A 23,296-nucleotide genomic window follows, 5' to 3' on the forward strand; every position below is an offset into this window, starting at 1 on the left:
AGGCGTACGCGCTTTGAAGGGGGCGTGAAAATCTGAATTAACTAAGTTTATTTAAAAAATAAAAACTTGTGTATTTTAACAAACGTATAAAAACCAGTGATTAGAGAATATGTTCGTAATGACGTTTGCCGTGCTGTAAATAACACTGAACTCTTTTTTATCACATCTTCAATTGCTTGTTAAAGCTGTTGTAGATTGTTAATCGGAATTCTTAACTCTCCGTTTTTTGGGTTAATTGGGAGAACAAAAAGAAATCAAGAGGAGCCAGTCAAGTCAGGTGATCAACTTGACCATAATCCTACACTAAATAATATATCGTTGTTCCTGCCGTGTGAGCAGTAGCTAAATCTTATTGGAAATAGCCGTTTTTTCATTCCACATCATTCAGTTGATTTATAAATGATTCAAGAAAGAATCTTTGGTATCGTTGATCGTTAACAGTTTAACTGGCTGCAATGGGACCTTGTCCTGATCCTGTTCTATGATTTTAAAAGTTAACGCAACCAGAAAGGTGAACCCAGGCCTCATCACAAAAGTTAGTAGTATGTTGCATGTCAGTTGTTGTGCCAATGGCAAAAGTTGATTCAAGGAAAAAATCAAGAGGTAGGGTTATAGATTCCTTTAGCTAATCTTTGCAACAACAAGAACAAATTTCTACAAGTATTCTAATGTTAAAGTTGTTCCTCTCTGAGGTGTTTTTCTGTTTCGTGAACTCTTGAAAGATTAAATCACTGTTAAGAACCAGTGAGTGTGTCACATTCAATAATTTATGTCACCTGACACTTGTCTCACTCAATTGTTAAGTTCTTGTTATTTTGGTACAATAACCTTTAAAGTTTGGTAATTATTCAAAGCGACGTTGGAGTTATTTATGAGTAATTTATGAACTCATCAAAGATGAATTTAATCAATAATAAGTTGGTGGCTGCCTTATTTAAAATTTATGCAAGAAGAAAACATGTTAATCAAAAGTGTAACACTTCGACAAGAATTCTTTTAATTAATTCAATTTAATGTCCTCATATTAACACCCATCACATAGTTTATTAATAAAATGTAATCAGCAGGAAGGAGTAATTTCTTGCAGGAAGTAAATATTATAATATCCCGCGTTCAAATGAAATCCTGGACTGAGTACAGTGACGTGGGAACTAGAATAGACGGAGCATCACCATGTAAAACGTTGATTCCTATGTGCAACATTATAAGTAAGGGCACGTTATGCAGCAGTAATAGCAAATCTGTTCTGTATTTGCCTAACATTTATGTGTCAGTTGCGCGGGTTGCAGAGGTATCGTATCTGTTGTTTTTATATTAACAAAAAGGACCTATTTGTTTGCTTTCATATAATTATAAAACTCATACTTTTTGAAGATAACTAGCACGTGTTATGTTAAAAATTGCAAAAAAGAACGATAACCTTTTTATAGATAATGTCATTACAAGGATCTGCAATGTTGTTTTTGCTACTTTACCCTCTAACTTATTTTCTCCTATAGATAGCCATATTTTAGATTTTGAAATTTTTTCGGAAAATCATAATTTTATATTAATCAAACAAATAATTGTTAGTTATACCAAAGTTAGACTTCATTACCTACTTTAACAAACAATTCAACAGAAATTTAAAAGGTAAGTCTGTAAGACAGCTTTTTTGTTACACTGTCAGAATTTGAGAATTTTCTCCTGCGTGAACGGATTTTGATAAATGTCACAACTTGTCAAAACGAAACGTCAAGGTAATTTTAAAGATTTTAAGCGATTTGGAGCCTTTAAAGGGCTCGTCGAACAAAAAACGTTGTATTCAATTCGTTCGTGTGTAAATTGGGCCTTTTTGGCACTAGTGGGTCTTTAAAACGCTCGTTTCACTCGCGTTTTAAACTGGCCCACTCATGCCAAAAAAGTCCCAATTTGGCTTTTGTCCGTTTTTATTTAATGTATCTTTTTATTGTATTTTGTTATCCCTATCATTATAAAACTTTTGCAACAGCAACCAGCAATACAATCGGTGGCCATTTTGGTAAGGGCAAAAATGTACAGGTGGGAATCAAAGCGGTGTATCTTACGCTCCGTCTATTCTATATCCCACGTCACTGGCTGAGTAGAACAGTGTAAAGTTTGAATTTCCCGCCGTTTGACACGAATGACATTTGTTTATGTTTAATCGGGACACAATTGAACATGTTTATTGCCAGCAAAGAGTGCCCTTAGATATTTGCTTCGAGAATAGGAATCGTTAAGTTATTCTATTTTTAATGTAAAACCTTGCAAAGAAAAAAAAAGAAAGACTTTTTTGGGTCTAAATTTTAGGTTAGCCGTCAACATGCTCCAATTAATCTACGCTTTAAAAAAGCACAACAATTGACGGTTTCCAACGCCTTCGCAGCCCAGGATTTCATACAATAATTTAATATGTGCACGGTGAGTGAATAATTTTGTTGACTTGAGAACTCTTCTTATTTAAAAAATGTTTGCGTTTTTGACTGAATTAATCAGTTGTTGACTGACAAGCAGACCGCAGACAATAATCCCGTCATATTAAAAATGTAATGAACCGGCCATACCGGCTGCAAGCTTAGAAACTTAATAAGAGCTTTATTAGAGCAACTCCTGGCGTTTTAAAAATGTGAAAATTGTAATCGCGTATGTGTTGGAGTTTACGATGTATTATTTAGTTGACGGTGTGGCAGAAGCCGTCCCTTAATTCGACATAAATTTTCATTAAAGGGTTTTTAGTGGGCCCGCCGCCACAATTTAAATACATACCTTTTAGTATTTTGGAACAAATGAGAAAAGTTCCGCAATAAAAATTAATTAGTTTTTTGTTTAAAAGGCATTATTCGGGCCGGGCGTTTTTTAACTGTCGGTCGCAGTAATTAACTTCGATAGATTAAATTTTTTAAGTGGCTAAATGAACACCTCGTGTTCGTTAAGGGTGGTGCGATTTATTGTTGCGTCTCGGGGATGTTTTGCAAGACACGATGACGCTTGTTCAATTTGGAAACATCCCCTCGCTATGACCCGACAAGATTTAATGCCTTGGTACGCTTCCGATTGCCATATATTTTTATGAGGGCTGTTCGGCCAGTCTAAATGACATAATATAGAAAAAGATTCATTCGAGATGATTCAACCCCCAGGATCATTCATTTTATTTAAGTAGCTGATGTATTTTTCATGAATTTGTTATAAAACAATGGAGACCGGGGATTTCGCCAGACGACAAATACAAAGGACGTGTTAACAAAATGACAGATGGCATTCTTAGATAGACTCCGCTAAGCGACTAGATGAAAAATAGATAAATTGCCTAGGGTGACGGAAGTCAGCGACGCCTGTCGGAAACACACGACCCACCAACAAACATATAAATCACCCCCTACAAGCCGAATCGTTTAAGCTACTGTACCAAAAAAAATAAACACTTATAAATTGGTTGCGACGACCAATCAGCGACGACTCTCGCCCTGTAATTTATTTCCGATTTATTCGCAAGGCTCCCGATAGCTAAATTCTTAACAAACAGCTTCCAGATAACTGATTCGAAATGATTTTATATCTGAGAGCCCCACTCGCGGTTATAAATAGCCGCTCATAATGGGGTGTCATTTATTTCTGTTCAACTTACACAATGACATGGGGGAAGGGGGCGCCGATCAGCTTTATAAAGTGGAGATGAGCTGGGACATTAATGTTGGCCAAGCTACAGTACATTTTTTCGGGGCTTAATGCGCGCTTGACGTCTAGACGCCGCCTCCAGATGACAACGTTTTCTTGTATTTCCTGCACAAAGCTCAAGTATGTGAATTTTGACGCAACATCACCAATCAAAAACGGTCACTAAACAATGTCACTAGATGGGTATGCAACCAAACATACAATCCTGAAGTGGAAAACGAACCTCCATAAAGAAGAGCACGAGGTTTCGCAGTGCTTTATTTATTTTCTGGTTTTATTTGTAGTTTTTGATTTGAATCTGAGTCACCATCCGTGTACAGTCAGCTCGCTGGACAGTCAGTGTCAAACCGGACGCGCCAGCAGTCGTAATGACCATCTCCCCCTTCCAGTTGTTCAAATATCCGTTTCCCGAACGCAATGATCCGTAACGAAACATGATCTGAGAATGCTCTTCCAACGAATTTGTTTTGGGACAGTTGATTTTTATTGGCGAACCCTCTTAATGTAAAATTCAATAAGGGTCGGTCCGCTTAAAATTTGTCCTATCAGAGTGGGGCGCATTTAAAATTCATTTGCCCCGTAAGTCCTGCGGTTTAAAGAGTTGCGTCGGCAAAGCCGGACCGCCGCCGAAATCCAGACAATTTCGACTAGACAATGCAACTAAAGGATAACAAAGACACCATTAAGGGACTTTCCTGCGATGCACCCGCTTGTAATAGACGCCACGGATGGAAAGAGGTCTTTGTGAGATCGCCTGATGTTAAGTGACCTGTCCTGTTTCAATTTTTGCATCGATCCTGGCGGGATTATTCCGGGCGTGTATTGTAGTGAGGACTCTTGTTTGTCTATTGGCAACAACTCCATCGCTACACAAATTGCTAAATCACAAAGCTTTTACCAGGTGTCCGACCGCCCAACCGTGCACCGCTCTGCTAAATGTGCATCACGACAGTAAACTCTTTCAACCGCGCCGTTCAACAACTCCTCCTCTAAAAGCGTACACTTTTTACCGCCCAATTGAAAATTTTAATAGGAACTATCCGTTATATCCGCGCTAGGACCTGCACTCTTTAATGCCGACGTTTAACACTCCATAAAACGCAGCACAACGACCAGCAATGAACAGATAAATGTCACGGAATGTCTGATAAATGCCCGTCAAGAGTGTCGCTGGTAAATGTTTCGACCATCAGGAAAATTAAATTTTTATTTGTTCCATCAACTCTTCAGGTGAAAGGGTAAATCGCAGGCGACACTGACGTCCATGATATTTGCAGGGTTTTGGTCGCTTAAAAATTCAAAATTTGCGTCAGATATTCAGCGCCGCCTCCTACGCCGCCCCTCGGGTCCAGGGTCACACGAAATACCAGAGAATTTTAGATCGCTGACGAGTTTCAATTATCTGACACGATACAATTTTATCTCAGGCGAAAAATAATTCAAAAACAATGAACAAATTTGTTACCTATTTTACTTTGTCAAGAATATTGTAATTAATAACTGGAGGCTTCATACAGGGTATTTTACAAGTGATAATGAGCCCGACGGAATTGGAAATGCAACCCACAATACATTTGCACAACAAACCTGGATATTTTCCGCGTCCATATCCAGGTTTGCTTTGAAGATGTATTGTGGGTTGCATTTTCAATTCCGTCATCACGTGTAATAGCCTGTATATGAGCGCAACCCAGTGGAGCAGAAAAGGAAGTAAAGAAAGAATTTGGATTGTTTATTGTGCCTGGTGTGTCGTGAAGATTTGTGACGTGACAGAAATGTGGACGAACATTTGGAAATGAGATGAATTTTCGTTGGCTCATCGGACAAGAAGGACATCTGTATTATTTTTAAAAATTTCCCGGCGCATCCACCGTTTTTCTAAATGATCAGTCGGAGACCATTAAGAATTAACATCATTAACTGTTAAGAAAGGAGGGATTCCTTGTCTGGCAGCGATATTGAGCAGGCGTGGCTAGTAAAAAGTGCAGAGACGAGTGAGTGAGAGATGATAAGCAGAAGGCAGCGGGCAAGAAAGAGAGGGCATGCCGAAATCACCGAAAGGAAGGAAAGAAAACAGCAAAAGAGAAGAGGGTAGGACGTCTCAAGAAGGCACGAACCCATTGAGATAGAGTTCCAGAACTAGAAGATCCTCAAGTAGAAGCGAGGAAGGAATCAAAAGCAAGGAAATTGATAAGGAAATGAAAACCATGATTAGGGAGATAAGGGAGGATGCGGCGGGAATAAGAGAGGAGCACAAAGTACTAAGAAAGGAATTAGCGGCAGTGTGAGAGGAGATGAGAGGAAGAGAAGAAAAATAGCAGGCGGCGGGGGCAGATTGGATGAAAAGGATGAAAATGATAGAGGAAAAGATGGAACAAAAAGAAAAGAGGGAGAGGAAGAAGAATGTTATAATAACAGGAATAGGGGGAATAAGAGGAAATATAGAGAGGGAGGTAGAAGAATCGTTATAAAAACTATAGAAAAATTTTAGAAGAAGGAGAGGAAAAGAGAATACGAACCAGCGAGAAAAGCTATAAAGAGAAGGTAAATAAAACGGTAGATGGACAAAGAAAACGGAAACTGGAAAAGAAGCACAAAAGGAAACCTCGCTATCGAAAGAGTACAAATGGGAAGGTCGAGAGGCAAAAAGAGAAAAGAAAAAGGGAAGAACTACTGGGGGAATAATAACGGGTGAAATTGGGGTTTAAAGAAAAGCGAAAAGAAAATGGTGAAGAAGCAGGATGGATCGAAAGAAAAGTTCATATAGACAATAAATGGTGGAAAATAATGACAATATACAGTAAAGAGATGAAAACAACAAGAAGACGTGTCGAAGACGCAATGAAAGAAAATTGGGAAGATCGTATACTCTTGGGAGGGGACTTCAACGGGAGAACAAGAGAAAGAGGAGCAAGAAATTGGGAACCGGAGAGGGGAGATGGGAGGTGGAAAATCCAGAGGGAAAGAGGAATAGATCGAAGAAAATGGATGGAAGGTATTTAACGGAAACAAATAAGTGAGGAGAAAACAGTGATAAATTACGGAATAGTGAACCAAAAAGCATGGGAAAGTGTAGAAGAATTCAGAATAGGAGAGGGAGTAGTGTCGGACCATCTCTAAATAGTTTTCAGGAAGCGAAGGGGAGGGAAAGAACAGAGAAGGAAAGGGGTGGGGGATAGGAATAAAACTGTTTATTTTTTATTTGTTTGGAATAGCTGTTTTATGTTATGTAATCAGGAATCGGAAAACACCGACGGAGATGCAACCAACAATACATTTGCAAAGCAAACCTGGATATTTTCTGCGCCCATATCCAGATTTGCTTGTAAATGTATTGTGGGTTGCATTTTCACTTCCACCGGGGTCATTGTCACTCGTGAAATGCCCTGTATATGAGTGAAACCCGGTGGAACAGAAAAGAAAGAATTTGAATTGTTTATTGTGCCACCGGGGTCATTGTCACTCGTGAAATGCCCTGTATATGAGCGCAACCCAGTGGAGCAGAAAAGGAAGTAAAAAAAGAATTTGAATTGTTTATTGTGCCTGGTGTGTCGTGAAGATTTGTGACACGTGACAGAAATGTGGGCGAACATTTGGAATGGTGAGATGAATCTTCGCTAGTTCATTGGGTAAAAAGGACGTCTGTATTATTTTTTAAAAAATTCCCGGCGCATCCACCATTTTTCTGAACGATGAGTTGGAGCGCCTTAACAATATTAACTGTTAAGAAAGGATTAAATTGTTTTGGTTGTTTAAGGATGTTGACTTTCTTGTGTAATTAATGGATAAAGGAAGAAAAGGAAGAATTGGAATTGTTTATTGTGGTTTGCGCGTGGTGATGCTTTGTGACGTGACAGAAATGTGTCCCGACATTTGGAAACGGTGAGGTGAGACGATGTGTTAAGATCGTGAGCTCCATTACGTGTCGCAGTCGTAAAGAAATAAACAGGAGCGCCTCTTCCACCAAACGCCGGCTACGAAGTGTACATCGCGATACAATAAATGATTCCGGTAAAAACTCAATCGACTCCGTTGTATGATATTGCTTTTATGAAATGTCGACGTCGCCAGAATGCAAGTTGACACATTCGAGATGTCACCGAATCGATGGCACATCATTTTTGGTAGCACTCGGAAATAAAAATCCGTTCATCCGTCGCGTACTGGCGGCATTCTCCCCGTACTTGTATCTCTTCCAGTAAATTTGAAATGTTCAACAGCAATTGCTTTCCAGTGGAGCGTTAAATATTAGCAAAAATCGTGCAGAAAGGGATTGTTGTATCTATGAAAATTCTTCCGACCACCGTCCCCGGCTGGACCGAGAGGGCTCGTCTAGGTTATTTCAATACACACAGAGAGATGGAGCCTGTTTTGATTTAATATCGGGCTAGGGTTCAAAGGGCCAAACCCCGACATTCCATTGAATCGACGGCCTGAACGTCGCTCACTTCACTGCACTTCATCCGTGCCCCATCGGGTTGAGTATCTATTCCACCCCCGACTCCCACTAAACACTGGCGTGAGAGCAATACTGACCCCAGACTAGACAGACGCACCCCCCAAGACCTCATCTTGATCAAAGATTGTTTAAAGCGCTCGTCTCGCCTTAAATCTGCCTGTACCATTGAAACGGAAATGATGGGGTAGATATAAAAACATCCCCCAAACTACCCACGCAGATTCCGTCACTAAAACACAATGAAAATTTGGAAGCTGGCTGTTTCTCGCTCGCTCGGCTAAACTCGATCCACACTCGAATGAGCCTTTCACCTCGGAGCGTGAGACGTGACGCGTGACGGTGAAGTTTCAAAAATCCATCCGTTCTTGTTGTTGAGAAAAATATGACTTGTTGTGGCGAAGTGTGTCGAGTTAAAAAGTTAAGATCTTCAGTCCATTTCCCTTCGACATCTTTTTATTGTCCATCCCACCCCACCAAATCTAGTTTAGCGTCGTTTCCTCTCGCGAAATTCCGCCTTTACGGCCACCGTTAATAAACCCCGCCGATGGATAAAAAATACGAATCTCGTAAAATCAGCGCATAAAACATGCATTTACAGTTGAGGGCAATATTTTTCCACTTATTGCTTTCGAATTTGCAGCGAATATGAATACAGAAATATTACGTTTCGCCTTGATCTAAGTAAAGAGAAAACGTGAGTGGAAACTCCAGCCTGACAAACGACGGGAGATGCCGAAAAACACAACACACAAGACACAAAAACGGTGTTTTCTTTCATTGTGTTTGTTTATGGGCGAGGGTTGCGCGGCATTACCGGAGGGTGTCGAATATCGAGTGAGCCGACGACCCTGGTTTGCAGCGGCCGCCTAAGCCGATTATACTAAATATTAGATACAATTTGTCCAGGATTAGGAGCCTGCAGGACTTGCTCCGGTCGCCTTCAATTTGTCTCTGATCCCGCTAATAATCACTCGGCCAACGGGGCTCCCTCCCTACGCCGGACCTGCCGAAACGCCACCCCACACGTGTCTTTGTTATTAATTAATTCGCCGCCCTCTGCGGCCGGTTTTGACATGTCTGCGTTATTGTCGCAATGTTTATATGAATAATCCCGGACTCGTAAATTATTCATTAATTAATTCATTATAATTCATTGCCGGGACGCAATACAACAAAATAACGCCTCATCACTGATTGCCAGTAATTATTATTATTAATCAATTATTTTCATTACATAAATGGGCTCTGGGGTGTAATAATGCAGAGATTTATATGTCACAAGAATTACTGTTTTTTCATCTATTAAAATAAATCGGAAATTACGCGATGACACTGGTAAGCAGATTTTTCGCCAAAATGTCAAAGAAACGTCAACGATGTGCTGTTGTTAACCTAGAAAACAACTAGATTCGCGTCGCCACTGGTAAGCAGATTTTTCGCCAAAATGTCAAAGAAACGTCAACGATGTGCTGTTGTTAACCTAGAAAACAACTTTTAGATTTCGGCAAAGTCACAGACGTTCACTATAATTGTAGCAAATTAATCTGAGACACTTAAAGAAGAAATAGTATCGATCCAGCCGGAGATCATTCCTCAACTTCAGCACAGACGATCGTCCAGTTTATTGGTGATTTCGTACTTCACTGCATTGCCGCTATTTTTAACGAGCTCCAAGTTTTTCCCTTAATTAAAACAACAAAGATTCAGAATGAAATGTGCAACACATAAATCGAGTCAATTAGCAGAGCATTAATTGGAAATTGAAAATAAACATGATGTGACGTTTGCAAATGTAATTTTATTGGTCTCAGCTTGAAAGAAGTGTTTTTGCAACGATTTTTAAACGGTTTTGTTTCTTGTGGTCAGAAGAAAAACATGAAATTTTTTGGATGTTATCGAATCGCTGGCATTTCCGGCACGTCCTTGATCGGCGGAAACTCCTGTCCCTTTCTCACGCTAAACCACTTTACCAATATTTAAATAAATGCGAGCAGCCAATTTCCCTGAGAGTACGCTCGTAAACAGGAATTATCCGTAAACCTCTCCCGTGTAAAGCAGCATTCTTAGGAAAGTTTACGATCAGACAAAGTGGTGTGTGTTGTCGAAATGGAGGCGACCCTCTATTGTGCTGTATCCTTCTCGGGACGCAACAAAAACGTCGGTGTCGGCCTCGCGTACCCAAGAAAGGAGCTTTCCACCGGACCCAAAAGAGCGCTTCTGCGGCGGAAATGCGCACAAATTATTTGACTCCAACGACAGTTCTGAATATTGTTTAATAATAAGAAGTCGAGACCGGCGAGACAGTATTTCGAGTGGAAGATCCCACTCGCCTGAAATATTAGCTACGAAAAACTTATTACTTATTGCTGTGGTTTCAATTGCGAACGGTTGCACAAGCCGAATGTAAATGTCTTTCAGACAAAGTGAATCGTTTTATGTGTTAAGTAACCAGGCGCTCCACGACGAGAAAAAGTATCAAATAGAATTTGAAAACAGAAAAGTATTTTTTATTTTTTTTAAATGTAATGAACCCTTGAAATATTGCTTCGGCAAATCTGATGTTTCATTCACAACACTGGCGTTTACAACAGTCAGCTTGATACTTATTATTAATTAATTTTCTTAAATAATAAACATTTCTTAAAGTGGTTTTCACTGTTGGCATAACATATTTATTACAATGTCCTGTTTCCGAAGTCGCTTAATTAATGAAAATGGTTTTTGGGAATGTTCACGACAATCGATATCGCATCAATTTCTTGTTTTGTATTCAGAAGAAAAAAAAGTGTGGGTACTTGGAGAATCAGGAACGAGGCATAAATAATTAATATTTTTTTTAAATAAATACCAAAAGTCTGTATTTTTCAATAGAAACTGCAAATACATCCGATTTTAGAGGTAACTAGACGCACAGTTGACTGTTTCTCGCTCGCTCCGCTGAAATCGATTCCCGAGATTGTTTCTTGCTGCGAACGATTTTAGCGTGATGCGAACGCCCGCGAATAAAATGTATGTGGTGCGCCGAAAGAAGTTTTCACTTTAGAAAATGGAATATCATATTTTTTCACAACATTGTGGAAGAGTGCTTGAGCGCTTTTTAAATACTGACAGTGTAGCTCTATGTAAGTCTAGTGTAGGATGCGCTACAAATTGTTCGAGGAAGTTCACACATTTCTGGGAGTTGTTTGTCCTAACAAACTGACAGATCTGAATTAACAATTAAACTTTTTCCAGCCCTCTAAAATTAATTTACTTGGTTTAGAACTTTTCCTCAAGAAAAATTCTAAAGAAAAATTTACATTATAAATATTATTCTCCTTAATTTATCAAATATTACTTACTGATTTTATTTTGTCCCAACAAATAGATAGATCTGAAATAACAATTAATCACTTTCCTTTCCACTCCAAAATTAATTTACATACTTCATTTTAGAGCCTTCTCATGAAACCTCAAGAGATATCCTGAAGAAACATTTACATTTACACCTTTACAACTCCTACCTCTTGATCTTCTTCCACGAATCCTATTCTGCCATTGACACAATAATGTACTTTTCTTTAATAAAATTATTAACGCTCAAAAATAAAAAAGACTCCTTCTTGAACCATTTATAAATTAATTGGATCATGTAGAATTTACAAACGACTATTTAGAACAAGATTCAGCTGCAGCTCACACGGTAAGAACAAGAAGTGTTTAGAAATACGATTAACTTTTTAAAAACTGTAACAAACAATTTAAGATGTCACAGAATGAGTAACATTTAAAACAAATGAATAAAGGAAGAAAAAAATGTCTGGTGTTCAAGAAAGAAATAAAATAAAAATTGGTGGAATAAAATCTTGAATGTGAATAAATCATAGGACGTAAAATGTATCAAGGCCAAAAAGTGCATCTTTTTCGTCCGTGTCTGAGTTTTCTGGCCGAGGCGCAGCCGAGGCTTGAAAACCGATGAGAACAAAAGGCACTTTTTGGCAGAGGTGCACATTAAATTTTTTAGGCGAACGCATGAACTGCAAAACAAAGATATCATTGGGCAAATTACGAATTTATTTTGTATCTACCTTTTTCAAATATGTAGATACATTTATTAATACATATTAACAGTTTTTTTAATAATATTTGTTATCAGCTTGCCAACAAAACTAGAAATTTACTATTTGCAATACAATTACTTATTTACATAATTTATGGTGACAGAACAATTACCGTTTTGTCAGTTTCGTTGCTTACTAAACAGACCAACAGATGGCACCACAGCCAGCATTCGAAAAAGTGCGTCCGAAAAAGAGTTACTTTTCGTCCGCTTGTGAGTACGTAAAATTACCGTTTTCATTAAGGATGCCTAAAAATGATTTTTTTCAAGTTTCTCAAATTGCTAAATCTAATTGAAAAAATTGTTTTACTATTGTTTTAAGTTTCCAAAATATGTCTAATGAATTTGAAGCTTTTATTCTATAAAATATCTAATTTTAAAGGGTATTTAACAGAATGCAATTTCAAAGTGACTCCAGGCTGACTCTGGGTAACTCCGGTTGACTCCGGGCGACTCCAGATGGACAGAGAAGAGAGAGAATCCTTGAGATTTTGTTATTTTGTGCAGCAGTAAAGACTTTTTTTAATGAAAATACTGGTAAAATATTAATTAATGTACAAACAAATACTAATTTATATTTGATTAAATGTTTGAGTTTGTGTGAATAATTTCTCTTTTTTAATTTCACGCGGTGAAACATTTTTCGACTTTTCATTGAATTATTATTAAATTAAATAGTAGCCGAATATAAATATAACAGTACATCCACCAGCGGTATCGAAATGAATTAAACAAATATAGCTTTCAATTAGGAAAAATAAATAATGGGAACAGACCATTAACGTGCAATAAAAACGATAAATATCAATTTTCTATGCAGTCAAATATTAGCTTTTCAATTAACTGGAATAGCACAAACCATTAATTAGTAATAGCCCAGGTGAAATAATTACCGCTCACACATTCCAACAAATATTTTACACTCGCCGTTACAGTTCGTCTCGGCAAATGTTCATTTCGCTTGACTTTTTTGAAATTTTTGCCCGCATGTCGAAATTAGGGTCGTAAACCCCCTACACAATAGCCCGCGCACCATGTAAACCGGGCCTTAATGTCGCGATGATTTCATCTGGTCGGTTATGGGCCGCATTTCACGAATCCGGAACGTTCAATTCTATTTTCATTGGCCCATCAGGCTGTCCATGCGGCTTTGTCCAACTCCCAGCGATTTCCTTACCAACCCCCCAGCGCACTTTATGTTTATATAGGAGAACTCTCTCCCCGACCGAATACATGCCGTCAGCCTTTCATATGGAAATGCGACTTTTATACCCCAACTTATATTAATTTGTGCTTACTTGCAACTTTTTCATGGAAACACCCTCGCGACACAAGGGATGCACCCCGAGGGTGTTTTAAATAATTAATTGGGCCTGCATTAATCATCTAATGAACGGTGGCGGGCGAAATGTTTGGAATTAGAAAGGGTGTCTTTGACAATTTGCCTCCACCAGGCCAAATTGAAAGCTTTCAAAAGTAATTTTTTTTTTTGGTAAAATCAAGTCGCAGGTTTGAACCAGTTTTATATTGGGATGTATCAGACGTTATTAATAAGTCAGTACAGCGGGAGTGAATTGTTAATGGAGCACCGAGAGGCTGAAAAACGTGTGACGAAGGCGACATGAATTATGAATCTGAAAAATAAAAAGTAAGGAGATGGAAATTTCATTTTATTGCTGCAGCTTTCGTCACAATTTTTCAGGAGAAACTGTTCAGCTGCACTTTATTGGGCGGGGTGTGTAATAAAAGAGTCCGAGGAGAGTATTATGAAGTTAATTAACGGGGTGGCCGTACAAGCGAAATAATCTGCACAACTCGGTGAAAGTTGGATGTTACATAATCCGCGTCATCGCTGCAGTTTTCAATATTTCAGGCCCCCCCGAATTTGTCTGGAGCTTAATTAGCATATTGTATTTGTAAATCGCGCGACTTTTTCGGAGGATTTATAGCTGCGATGTTCGATGATAGGTTCGTCGGTGAAATTTAAATAAAAAATTTAGATAAGCCGTTTCTTTTACTCCTCTATGCGTGTATACCGATCAAATATTTTAAAATTCAAATAGAAATAGGTTCGGGGCTCCCATGCAAATCGCATTTCGCCCGTCCAGGACCGGCTCCCCCGGGTCGAGGCTCGATTCGGAATTTATTCGAAGGTGTGCGAAAATTGATTAGAGTGGTGGTCAGGATTTGGCAAAACTCGCTTAATTTATTAGGACTGCGCTTATTTCCGTCTGGAGCTTACACGCCGGCTCGCATAACCTTAGAAGGGGGCCCTATCAAATATTCAGCCCCTAATCCGAGCAAAGTCCGCTCTAATGCCCCGGCCCCATCCTGCTCTCCAAGGATACGCATTGTCCTCGTGTTTTTGGGATAACTCAACCGATATATGGGAATTATTTAGCGTGGATAATGCAAGCCACATAATTGTCCCTCCCGAACGGACATTCCCCGTCCAGGGGATGTTCCGGATATTTACACTGGGCCTGCGACGATTTACGCAAAAATTGCAAGACGGAATTCGGACCGGGGTGGTTTACGACGAAAGCTCGGATTTATACGGAAACATTGCCAGAAATAATATGCATACTCCCCGACTATGAGAGCCCAAGGCATGAATGAAAACTGCTTGATTTTTTTAACTGACTTCATACAATAATAAATAAAATTAAACAAATTTGCGTTATTTTCAAGATTATACTAAATGGTAGATTAGAAACAAATTATATTTGTGAAAATTTTGATTAAAAAATTGATTTTTATTTTGGTGTTCTGTAATGAGGTCTCTATGCGCGTTGCACTAAAATATGCAAAACGTGTGAAAATGTGGTAGCTTTGGGATAAAATGGCGGCGGTATAAATTTTTGAAAGACTGATTATGTGCACCTGCCCTGACCCGTGTATTGATTGGGTGTCGCCTAATATCGTAGTGTGCTCCTTCAACACAAAGGATTTCCCCGTGCGTAAGTACATGTGGAGAAAAAGCTTTGCATGCATGAAGTAGATTAAAGGAAGGAAAAACAAGAAAAATCTGTTTCCTTTATAAACACAGTTGACAACTCCAGTATATTGCGTGAGAATCGCAGCTTCTTTCCCTTATTTTACGGCACCTAAAAATGGGACTTTCTCCTTCCTTCTCTCCCTTTTATGAAAAAGTGGACGTAATAAAAACAGATGGTGGCGACGTGGAACGAAAACGTCAACGCAAAAATATATTAGAATACGCACTGACTTGTATTAAATAAGGCGCACTGCTCTGCAGGATATTCCCTTAGAATTTACGTTGTGTATTATTTAGCTACTTTCCTTTTGTTTATTATTTTTATTACGTTGCGATGCGCCATCCTTTACAACGTCACACTTTTATGGCGGCTTTTCACTCGCCCCACCATGATTAATATTTACTGGCGATAAACCACAACAATTATTGTTACCACCCCCAGATACAAAATGTCGTCCGGGCGAGAGGACGTCAACCGGAATAAATTTCAGGACCAAAGTCGGATGAAATATTTATGTAGCCTGCAGGATTGACCGGAGACGGCAGCCTAATTATAGCGCCCTATATTTGCCCGTCCTGCTTCATCCCGCAGCACAAAAATCACGCATTTCTCAGTCTCTCGGTTCCTGCCTGAATGCTGCACCGAGACGCAAATCCTGCTGCACGTAAGTGGGAGTAGTCACGCTTTGTGGGAATATGGTGATACCGGGCTAAGGACAGGAATCAATCATTTCGCCGGGGTAATCCTGCCGGTGGCGCTCTCGAGTCCTGTCTAGACATGCGGATTGATGCCGAGCTGACATCTTGGATAAAATATAAGATCAAATCTATGTTGAGACTGTACTTGGGTTGTGTTCGCCCATTTCTCTTGACGTAAAAGTGCAGGTTAAAATAATTCAATATGATTTATCTCCGGTGAGGAGCGAGTTCTTCACTTCTTGCATTGTCGAGTCACAGGGTATGTAGTGTGTAATTGATATTCCGGTGGTGGGTCTGTGCCAGCTAACTTTATTAACGTTACCTTATGATACAGAGCAACATCAAACCGTTGCCATTTTCAACTCATAGTCGCTTCATATTAAAATATTATGTTACTAATGCATACGGCACATAATGCATTTAGCTAGTTATTTAACACTTTATGTTGGAATAGCTCGAGTCGACTAATTGATTCAAATGAAATTGGTGGTTTTCAAGTTTTTAGGAAACTAGGAAAGTGCAAAGTTGGGATGCATCCGGCTTCTAATTTACTCGGACTAGACTAATTCGCAACGGTGGAAGCAGTGTTCTTTGGCCCTATTAAGCTCATTACTTGCATCTGATTTCGGCGGCGTTAACATTGTCTGAAATGACACAATTGGTTCGTTGATATTTACCGAAAAGTTTCGTCATGAGCTTTTTGCAGCAATACCTTCTGGTCACCAAATAGAATGCTCGAGCGCGAAAAAGCTAAGAGAAGCTTAATCGAGAAGTGTGTTCAAATATAATTTGTTAAGACGGCGAGAAACTTAAATATTTGTGTACTTCGCTAGAAATTTCATCCCAATTTTGTGAAGGCAAACAACTACAAGATATTTTAAGTGATGCGAAGTTAATTGCTTATCGTTTTTGGATGTTTTGTTACTTGGAAGTTGTCTGGAAGTGTGTGTTGCGAACGTTGTGTTGAAGTCGTATTTCGAGGCACTGTAAGAACAGTACAAGTCAATAATTTTTTTGGTTCTTCGTAAAAATCACATTCAAGTAAGTTAAGAAAATTGCTCTACGGAAACGGATATTGAGAATGATGAAATATTTTGTGAAACGATTTAATAACTGTGTTCCTCCATCACATAAAGAATGGCTAGATGGAAATCATTAAAATGTTCTTGGAGAGTCTGAAGAACTTGCTTTTAAAATGAGAAATAAATATTTTCAACAATGCCTTTCTTTGGGACTCAATTATGTTAAGAAAAACTATCTTCTTGATGTTCTAGATCTAGACAGCATAATTTCTTCAATTTGTTTACAGAAAAAATGTGATTGAGGACAAGAATTTTTATTTAAAAAAAAATGTGTGGTCAAGAGGTTGGCAAGCTTAGATATTTACTTCAGATATGACATACATAACCTCACTATGATCATAGATCATTAATTTATAGTAAAGCCATCATGTAGGAGTAATTAAACCAGGAAAATTCTCACTTATTAGGTATAAAAGGACCATTTTAGGACCTCATTCATAAAGAAGGTGCAAGATCAATTCGGACTATTTAAGCCAAACGAAACTGACGGAAAGCAAAGACAGCAGAAATGTTTCAGAATTGACTTCCTTCTAATGACAAACTTAAGTGTAATAATCTTCACTCTTAATCCTTCAAAACAATCTTCAGAGATGTCTTCTCCCATCAAGTTTTTTTGCTTTGGAAAATACAGGGTGATTCACTAGGAATAATGAGCCTGACCAAATTCTCGATGCAACCAACATTACATTTTCGCTACAATTTGGATCCAGGATACCTATCAATCATTATAATTTCTTTTCTTTTTTTTTGACATAGACAGAAGTAACTGAAATAGAGATATTTTCATATTTGATGGCGGAAACAAAAGACTGAGAAATGTCACAAATTTATATTGTCAGTGTCAAATTTTTCAAAGACGTTCGTAATTTCGACAGAAATGCAGCAAATTGGCAATAAGAAAGTTATTCGTCGTCGAACTAGAGACAAAATTTGTAATAGGTTTGATTATATGAGAATAACTTTTCCTTTTGAACCACTGACAAAAATTGGTTTCCATAGAATTGATTTTTTCAATCTATTTAGTGAAAATTTAAATTTACCTAGACATTCCTTTTTACGGCGTTTATGAGAAATTTGACACTGACAATACATTTTTGTCATTTCTCAGTATTTTGTTTCCGCCACCAAATATGAAAATACCTCTACCAAAGCAAAAGATGTTTTAATAACGAACAACGAACAGAACATAAAAATTAAGTGAATCAATTATTAAGGAGATGTTCAACATACTGCCCACCACGTCTTTCACATGCATCAATGCGGCTCCGGAAAGAACCTCTCATTCTCATAAGCATCGCTGGCGTTACAGATCTACAAGCGACAGTTATTCTATGGCCCCTACAACTACGTTATGATAGAGTACGTCCACTGATAGAATGCAGTTTTTTAGATATCCTTAGATAACAAAATCCCCAAACCATAACATTAAAATATTAACAAAGTATCATAGATTGTGTTGGTAATATCTTGAAACATTCGCGCCACTGATTCTTATTGGTTGTTTGAAACCCATGCGAAAAATAAATTATATGACATTTCAAATTTGAAATTGTCAGTGCTGTCAAGTAATTTAAGCATTTCGATTTGCGATTTTTCATCTTTAGAGCTTTGTTTTGCGTTTCTCTGGTTTTAAAAGTTATTAGTTTTGATCGTGTTGCTGTTTTGATCTGTTCCGTTGCGGTTTTTTGTTGATTTTTTTTAATTTGTGAAGTGAGTGCGTGCCTCAAGAATCTTGCATAATGAACACTTTAAGTGACATTACAAACATCGAAAATGATACAGAAGTAATTTTTTGTTGATGCATTAAATATTAAATAATCTCTTCTTTGTGTTTAGCCATTTCCGAAAAAAGCGGGATATTTTAATTACAATAGCCAGCTTTCTTCAGAAATTCGAAAATGTGTTGTACAGTCGTTGACCAAAATAAAATAGGACAAAGTAAATTTCGATTGTGTAATTCGATATTTTTGAGAAATTCATCTCTTAGGAAACAGAAGTGTCAAAAATAAAAAAAAACAATTCTGATGTGTCATCATTCGACAATATTTCAAAAACTCACAATCATTCAATTGAACATAGTGACAGTGACGAGATGACAAGTGAAAAAACACAACCTAACTTTTTGTAAATCAATCGTCAAGTCAAATCAAGTTGTAATCTGAGACATACGCCTCAGTTACACTACACAAATCTTTGAATTGTAAAACTGTCTAAGGTAACACTTTGTCCTATTTTATTTTAATTCCGTTGAGGACATTATCACTCGTGAAATATTAATAAAACCTAATATACAGGGTGTTCTCGAAGTTGACGCGTTCCTTGTAACACGAGGTACTACACATTATTCTTAAGAATTTTAGCCTAAATCTTCTTAGTAAAATGTTTGTATTAACGGAGATAATTGATTGTATATTTTTATTGTTTTCTAAAATTTTAAGTCCGGTCCTGTCCACTTCTCCGCTGTACTAGATTAATAACCAACCTGGCCCAGAATGGTGTCTTTCCGGAAATCGCTTTGCAATACTCTCTGGACACTGCAGATGCATTCTGATAACGTAATAACATTGCCCATGCATTTGCAACATATCTGTGAGCTCATTATTTTCCTAATAATAAAGCCAATTCGACTAATTAGATGACAACTCTGACAGTTCCAATTTCTAACAAATCAGGGCAAATTTGAGCAGGACCGGTTTCAAAAATTTCAAAAAAATTAACTTATTGTATCTTCATTGCCGTACACATTTTACTAAGGTGATTTTGGCTAAAATTCTTTAGAACAACGCATACTATCACATGTTAAAAGGAACACCTCAACTTCGAAAACACCCTGTATTATTCCTACTATATTGAAGTTTTCTTTCGTCTTTCCTAAGTGCAAACATGCAGAATAATAATAAAACATCACGTGTAAACCTGCTATTTCCATTTTTTTAAATTTCGCGCCGGATCTATTTGTTGTTGCGTAGAGTGAACATTTTTAGTAACATTTATGTCAAGCAATCTATAAGTGGACAGAGTTTACCTAAAATTAGTATATTAAAGAGAGTTGGCTCCATCCTGGTTCCTAGGGGCGTTTTTCGATTGATAATTCAGATAATTGGCTGCACTTTTATTGGCAAAATTATCATTATCTACGTTTAAATAAAATTGCTCATTAACAACATGTTCCTAGAGTGAAAATAAAATATAAATATTATGTTAACTATTTATATTTGCTTGAATTACTTTCACAAATTTTGTGAAAACCAGGTTGCCAACTCAAATTTAACTCTCAAACACTCCCCTAGGAACCAGGATCGAGCCTACTTTTAGTTTACCGACATCTGCATCTGGCTGGCCCAGAATATGGTTGATAACGCTGAAGTCACTAACCTGTGACCTGTGCCTGTCACTATATGTCATCAATAAAGCCGGCTATGATTTACATTTCATTACTTGTTCTGTCACTTCATACTGTCATTGCGTTGTAAAATAATTATTGTAAAACCACTCATTGTAAATAAAAATGCCCAGTTGTTTCATTACTAGTTGCAAATTGCTGAGCGTCGTGGTTAGAAGTGTTAGAACTAATAAGACTAATAAGATTACCGACGAAGCGAGCTACACGTGGCAGAAAACGAGCTAAGAGAGTGAAGTGGAAAAGTAGTAAAGGTATAGAAAAATAAGAGAGATCAGCGAAGCAAGCAAGCAAGAAATCAGCGAAGCAAGGTAGGAAGAGGCGGAGCGGTGTGGGGAGGAAGGAAACACCCAAGAAGAGAAGGTTAAACAAACGGAAAACGGCGACATAAAACGGCGACATCTAGGAGGTAAAGAGCAAGCCTATGAGCGAGGGAAGCAGAAACCGTTCTTTTAGCCAAGGAAGGGGGGAGGCGTCCCAGGAAGACAAGAAAAAAAGGAAAAGAACGGGAAAAGGGAAGACAGGAAGACAAGAAGAGGAGGAGGAGGAAGAGGTATTTGGGACAAGTAAAAAAACCGCAAGGTCACCGGAAGTGGAGAAGAAATTAGGCAGGGAAATGGAAAAGATATTGGAAAAGCTGGAGGAAGTGAAAAGGGAAATTACAGAGGAAATAAAGGAGCTGAGAAAAGAGAATCAAGATGTCAAGAGAGAAATAGAACAACTAAGGGAAGAATTTAAGAATAAAGAAAAGAAATGGGAGGAGGAGAAAAACAGCATGTCTGAGAGAGTAGCATGGCTGGAAACGAAGATGGAGAATGAAGAAAGAAGAAGAAGGAAAAATAACATAGTGATAACGGGATGGAGAAGTGAGGGAAGTAGCAAGCAACAGAGCAGAGAGGAAGTAGAAAAGTTTATAAAAGAAAACATAGGGGAAGCGAAAGTTAAAGATTGCTACAACATAAACAAGGACCAAATACTAGTGCAAATGGAAGAGTGGAGTGGGAAAGAGAAGGTAATGAAGCAGAAAGGAAAATTGAGAGGAAATAGGGCAACAGAGAAAATATTTATTGACAACGACCTCACAAAGAAGGAAAGGGAAATACAGAAAAAAATACGAGCCATCGCCAGAGAAGAAAGGACACAAGGGAAAGATCTAAAAGTTGGGTACATGAAAATAACTATAGAGGGGGTGCAGATGAGATGGAATGAAGAAAAGGGGAGACTGGAGGTTTTTCAGTAGATGTAGGAAGAGGAGATGGAGGAAAGGGAGACAACGGAAATGGACAAAGGATAAAGAAAAGGGTAGATGGACAAAAAAAAGGGAAAACGAAAGGAAAGCACAAAGGGGAACAAGAGAAACAAGGTACGAAAGGGAGGAAAGGAGCAAAAATATTATATTGGAACGTAGCGGGATTAAGAAAAAGAGGGGATGAATTTTGGGACTATGTACGACAATTCGAGGTAGTGGGACTGGTGGAGACGTGGGTGGAGAAACAGAGCTGGGAAAAAGTAGAAAAGACGCTACCGAAACAATATAAATGGGAAGGACAATGGGCAAAAAGAGAAAGAAAAAGAGGAAGAGCTGCAGGGGGAATAATAACAGGGGTGAAGTTGGGAATTGAAGAGAAACAAAAAGAAAAGGGGGAAGAAGAGGGATACATGGAAAGAAACGTTCATATAGATAACGAATGGTGGAAAATAGCAACAGTATATAGCAAGGAGATGAGGAAAACAACAAGACGGGTCGAGAACACAATGAAGATGGACAGGGAAGAATGCATGCTGTTAGGGGGTGATTTTAACGGGAGAATTGGAGAGAGAGGAGCCAGAAATTGGGAAGAAGAGAAAGGGGATGGGAGAAGAAAAACGAAAGACAAAGTGGAAAATGCAGAGGGGAAGAGGCTGATAGAGTGGATAGAAGAAAATGGATGGGAAGTGCTGAACGGGAATAAACGAGGGGATGAGGAAGGGGAAGTGACATATGTAGGCAGCAGGGGGGAAACAGTCATAGACTACGCAATAGTAAATGAGGCAGCATGGGAGAGAGTGAAAGAGTTCAAAGTGGGAGAAAGAGTGGACTCCGACCATCTCCCTCTAGAAATTACCATAGAGGGAACGAACCAAGAAGAAAAGGAAAAGGGAGAAATGAGAGAGGAGGAGAAGAAGGTGATAGTAAAAGTGTGGAGTGAACATGGAGTGAGAGAGTACAGGAGGAGACTGGAGGAAGCAACATTCAAGGAGCAGGAAATAGAGAAGATGGTGACAGAGCTAAAGGAAGTGATCGAGAAAGCGACGAAGAAAAAGGAGGTGATAGTAAGGGGAGCGAAAGGGGCAGGAAAGAAAAATGGATGGTGGGACAGAGAATGTGAGCAAGCAAAGAGGGAAGTGGTAAAGGCGCTGAGAGGATGGAGGAGGAACGAAATTGACAGAAGCAGATTCCTAGAAGCGAAAAGAAGATACAGAGAGAGATGTAGAGAGAAGAAGAAGCAGAAGAGGGAAAGGGAGGAGAAAGAGATAAAAGAAATAAGAACAGAGAGGGAGGTGTGGAAATACATAAACAGAGAGAGGAAGAAAAAGGAACCTGTGAGCGAGAAAATAACAATACAAGAATGGGAAGAGTACTTCATGAGACTGCTGGAAGGGAGGAAAGAAGAAGGAAAGGTGGGAACACAAAGGAAAGAGAAGCAGACGGTGATGGAGGAAACAGAAATCACAGCGGAGGAGGTGGGAAGACACATAAGATACTTGAAAAAGAGAAAGGCACCGGGATGGGACGGGGTGCAAAATGAAGCGTGGATGTATGGGACTGAAAGAATGGTAGAGAGAATGGTGGAACTGATGAATGGGGTATGGAGAGGAGAGGGATTCCCGGAGGACTGGA

At 38.6% G+C, this 23,296-nt stretch overlaps 1 protein-coding gene across 1 annotated transcript; it reads left to right on the plus strand.

The window, feature by feature from the left end:
* Positions 1 to 21,031: 21,031 nt before the first annotated feature.
* LOC138141223 (golgin subfamily A member 6-like protein 22) lies at positions 21,032 to 21,655 on the plus strand. Its single transcript, XM_069061924.1, has one exon. It carries the CDS (start codon positions 21,032 to 21,034, stop codon positions 21,653 to 21,655), a length of 624 nt encoding a protein of 207 aa, XP_068918025.1.
* Positions 21,656 to 23,296: the final 1,641 nt, after the last annotated feature.

The sequence above is a fragment of the Tenebrio molitor genome, chromosome 1 (assembly GCF_963966145.1).
Source record: "Tenebrio molitor chromosome 1, icTenMoli1.1, whole genome shotgun sequence".
NCBI lineage: Eukaryota > Metazoa > Arthropoda > Insecta > Coleoptera > Tenebrionidae > Tenebrio > Tenebrio molitor.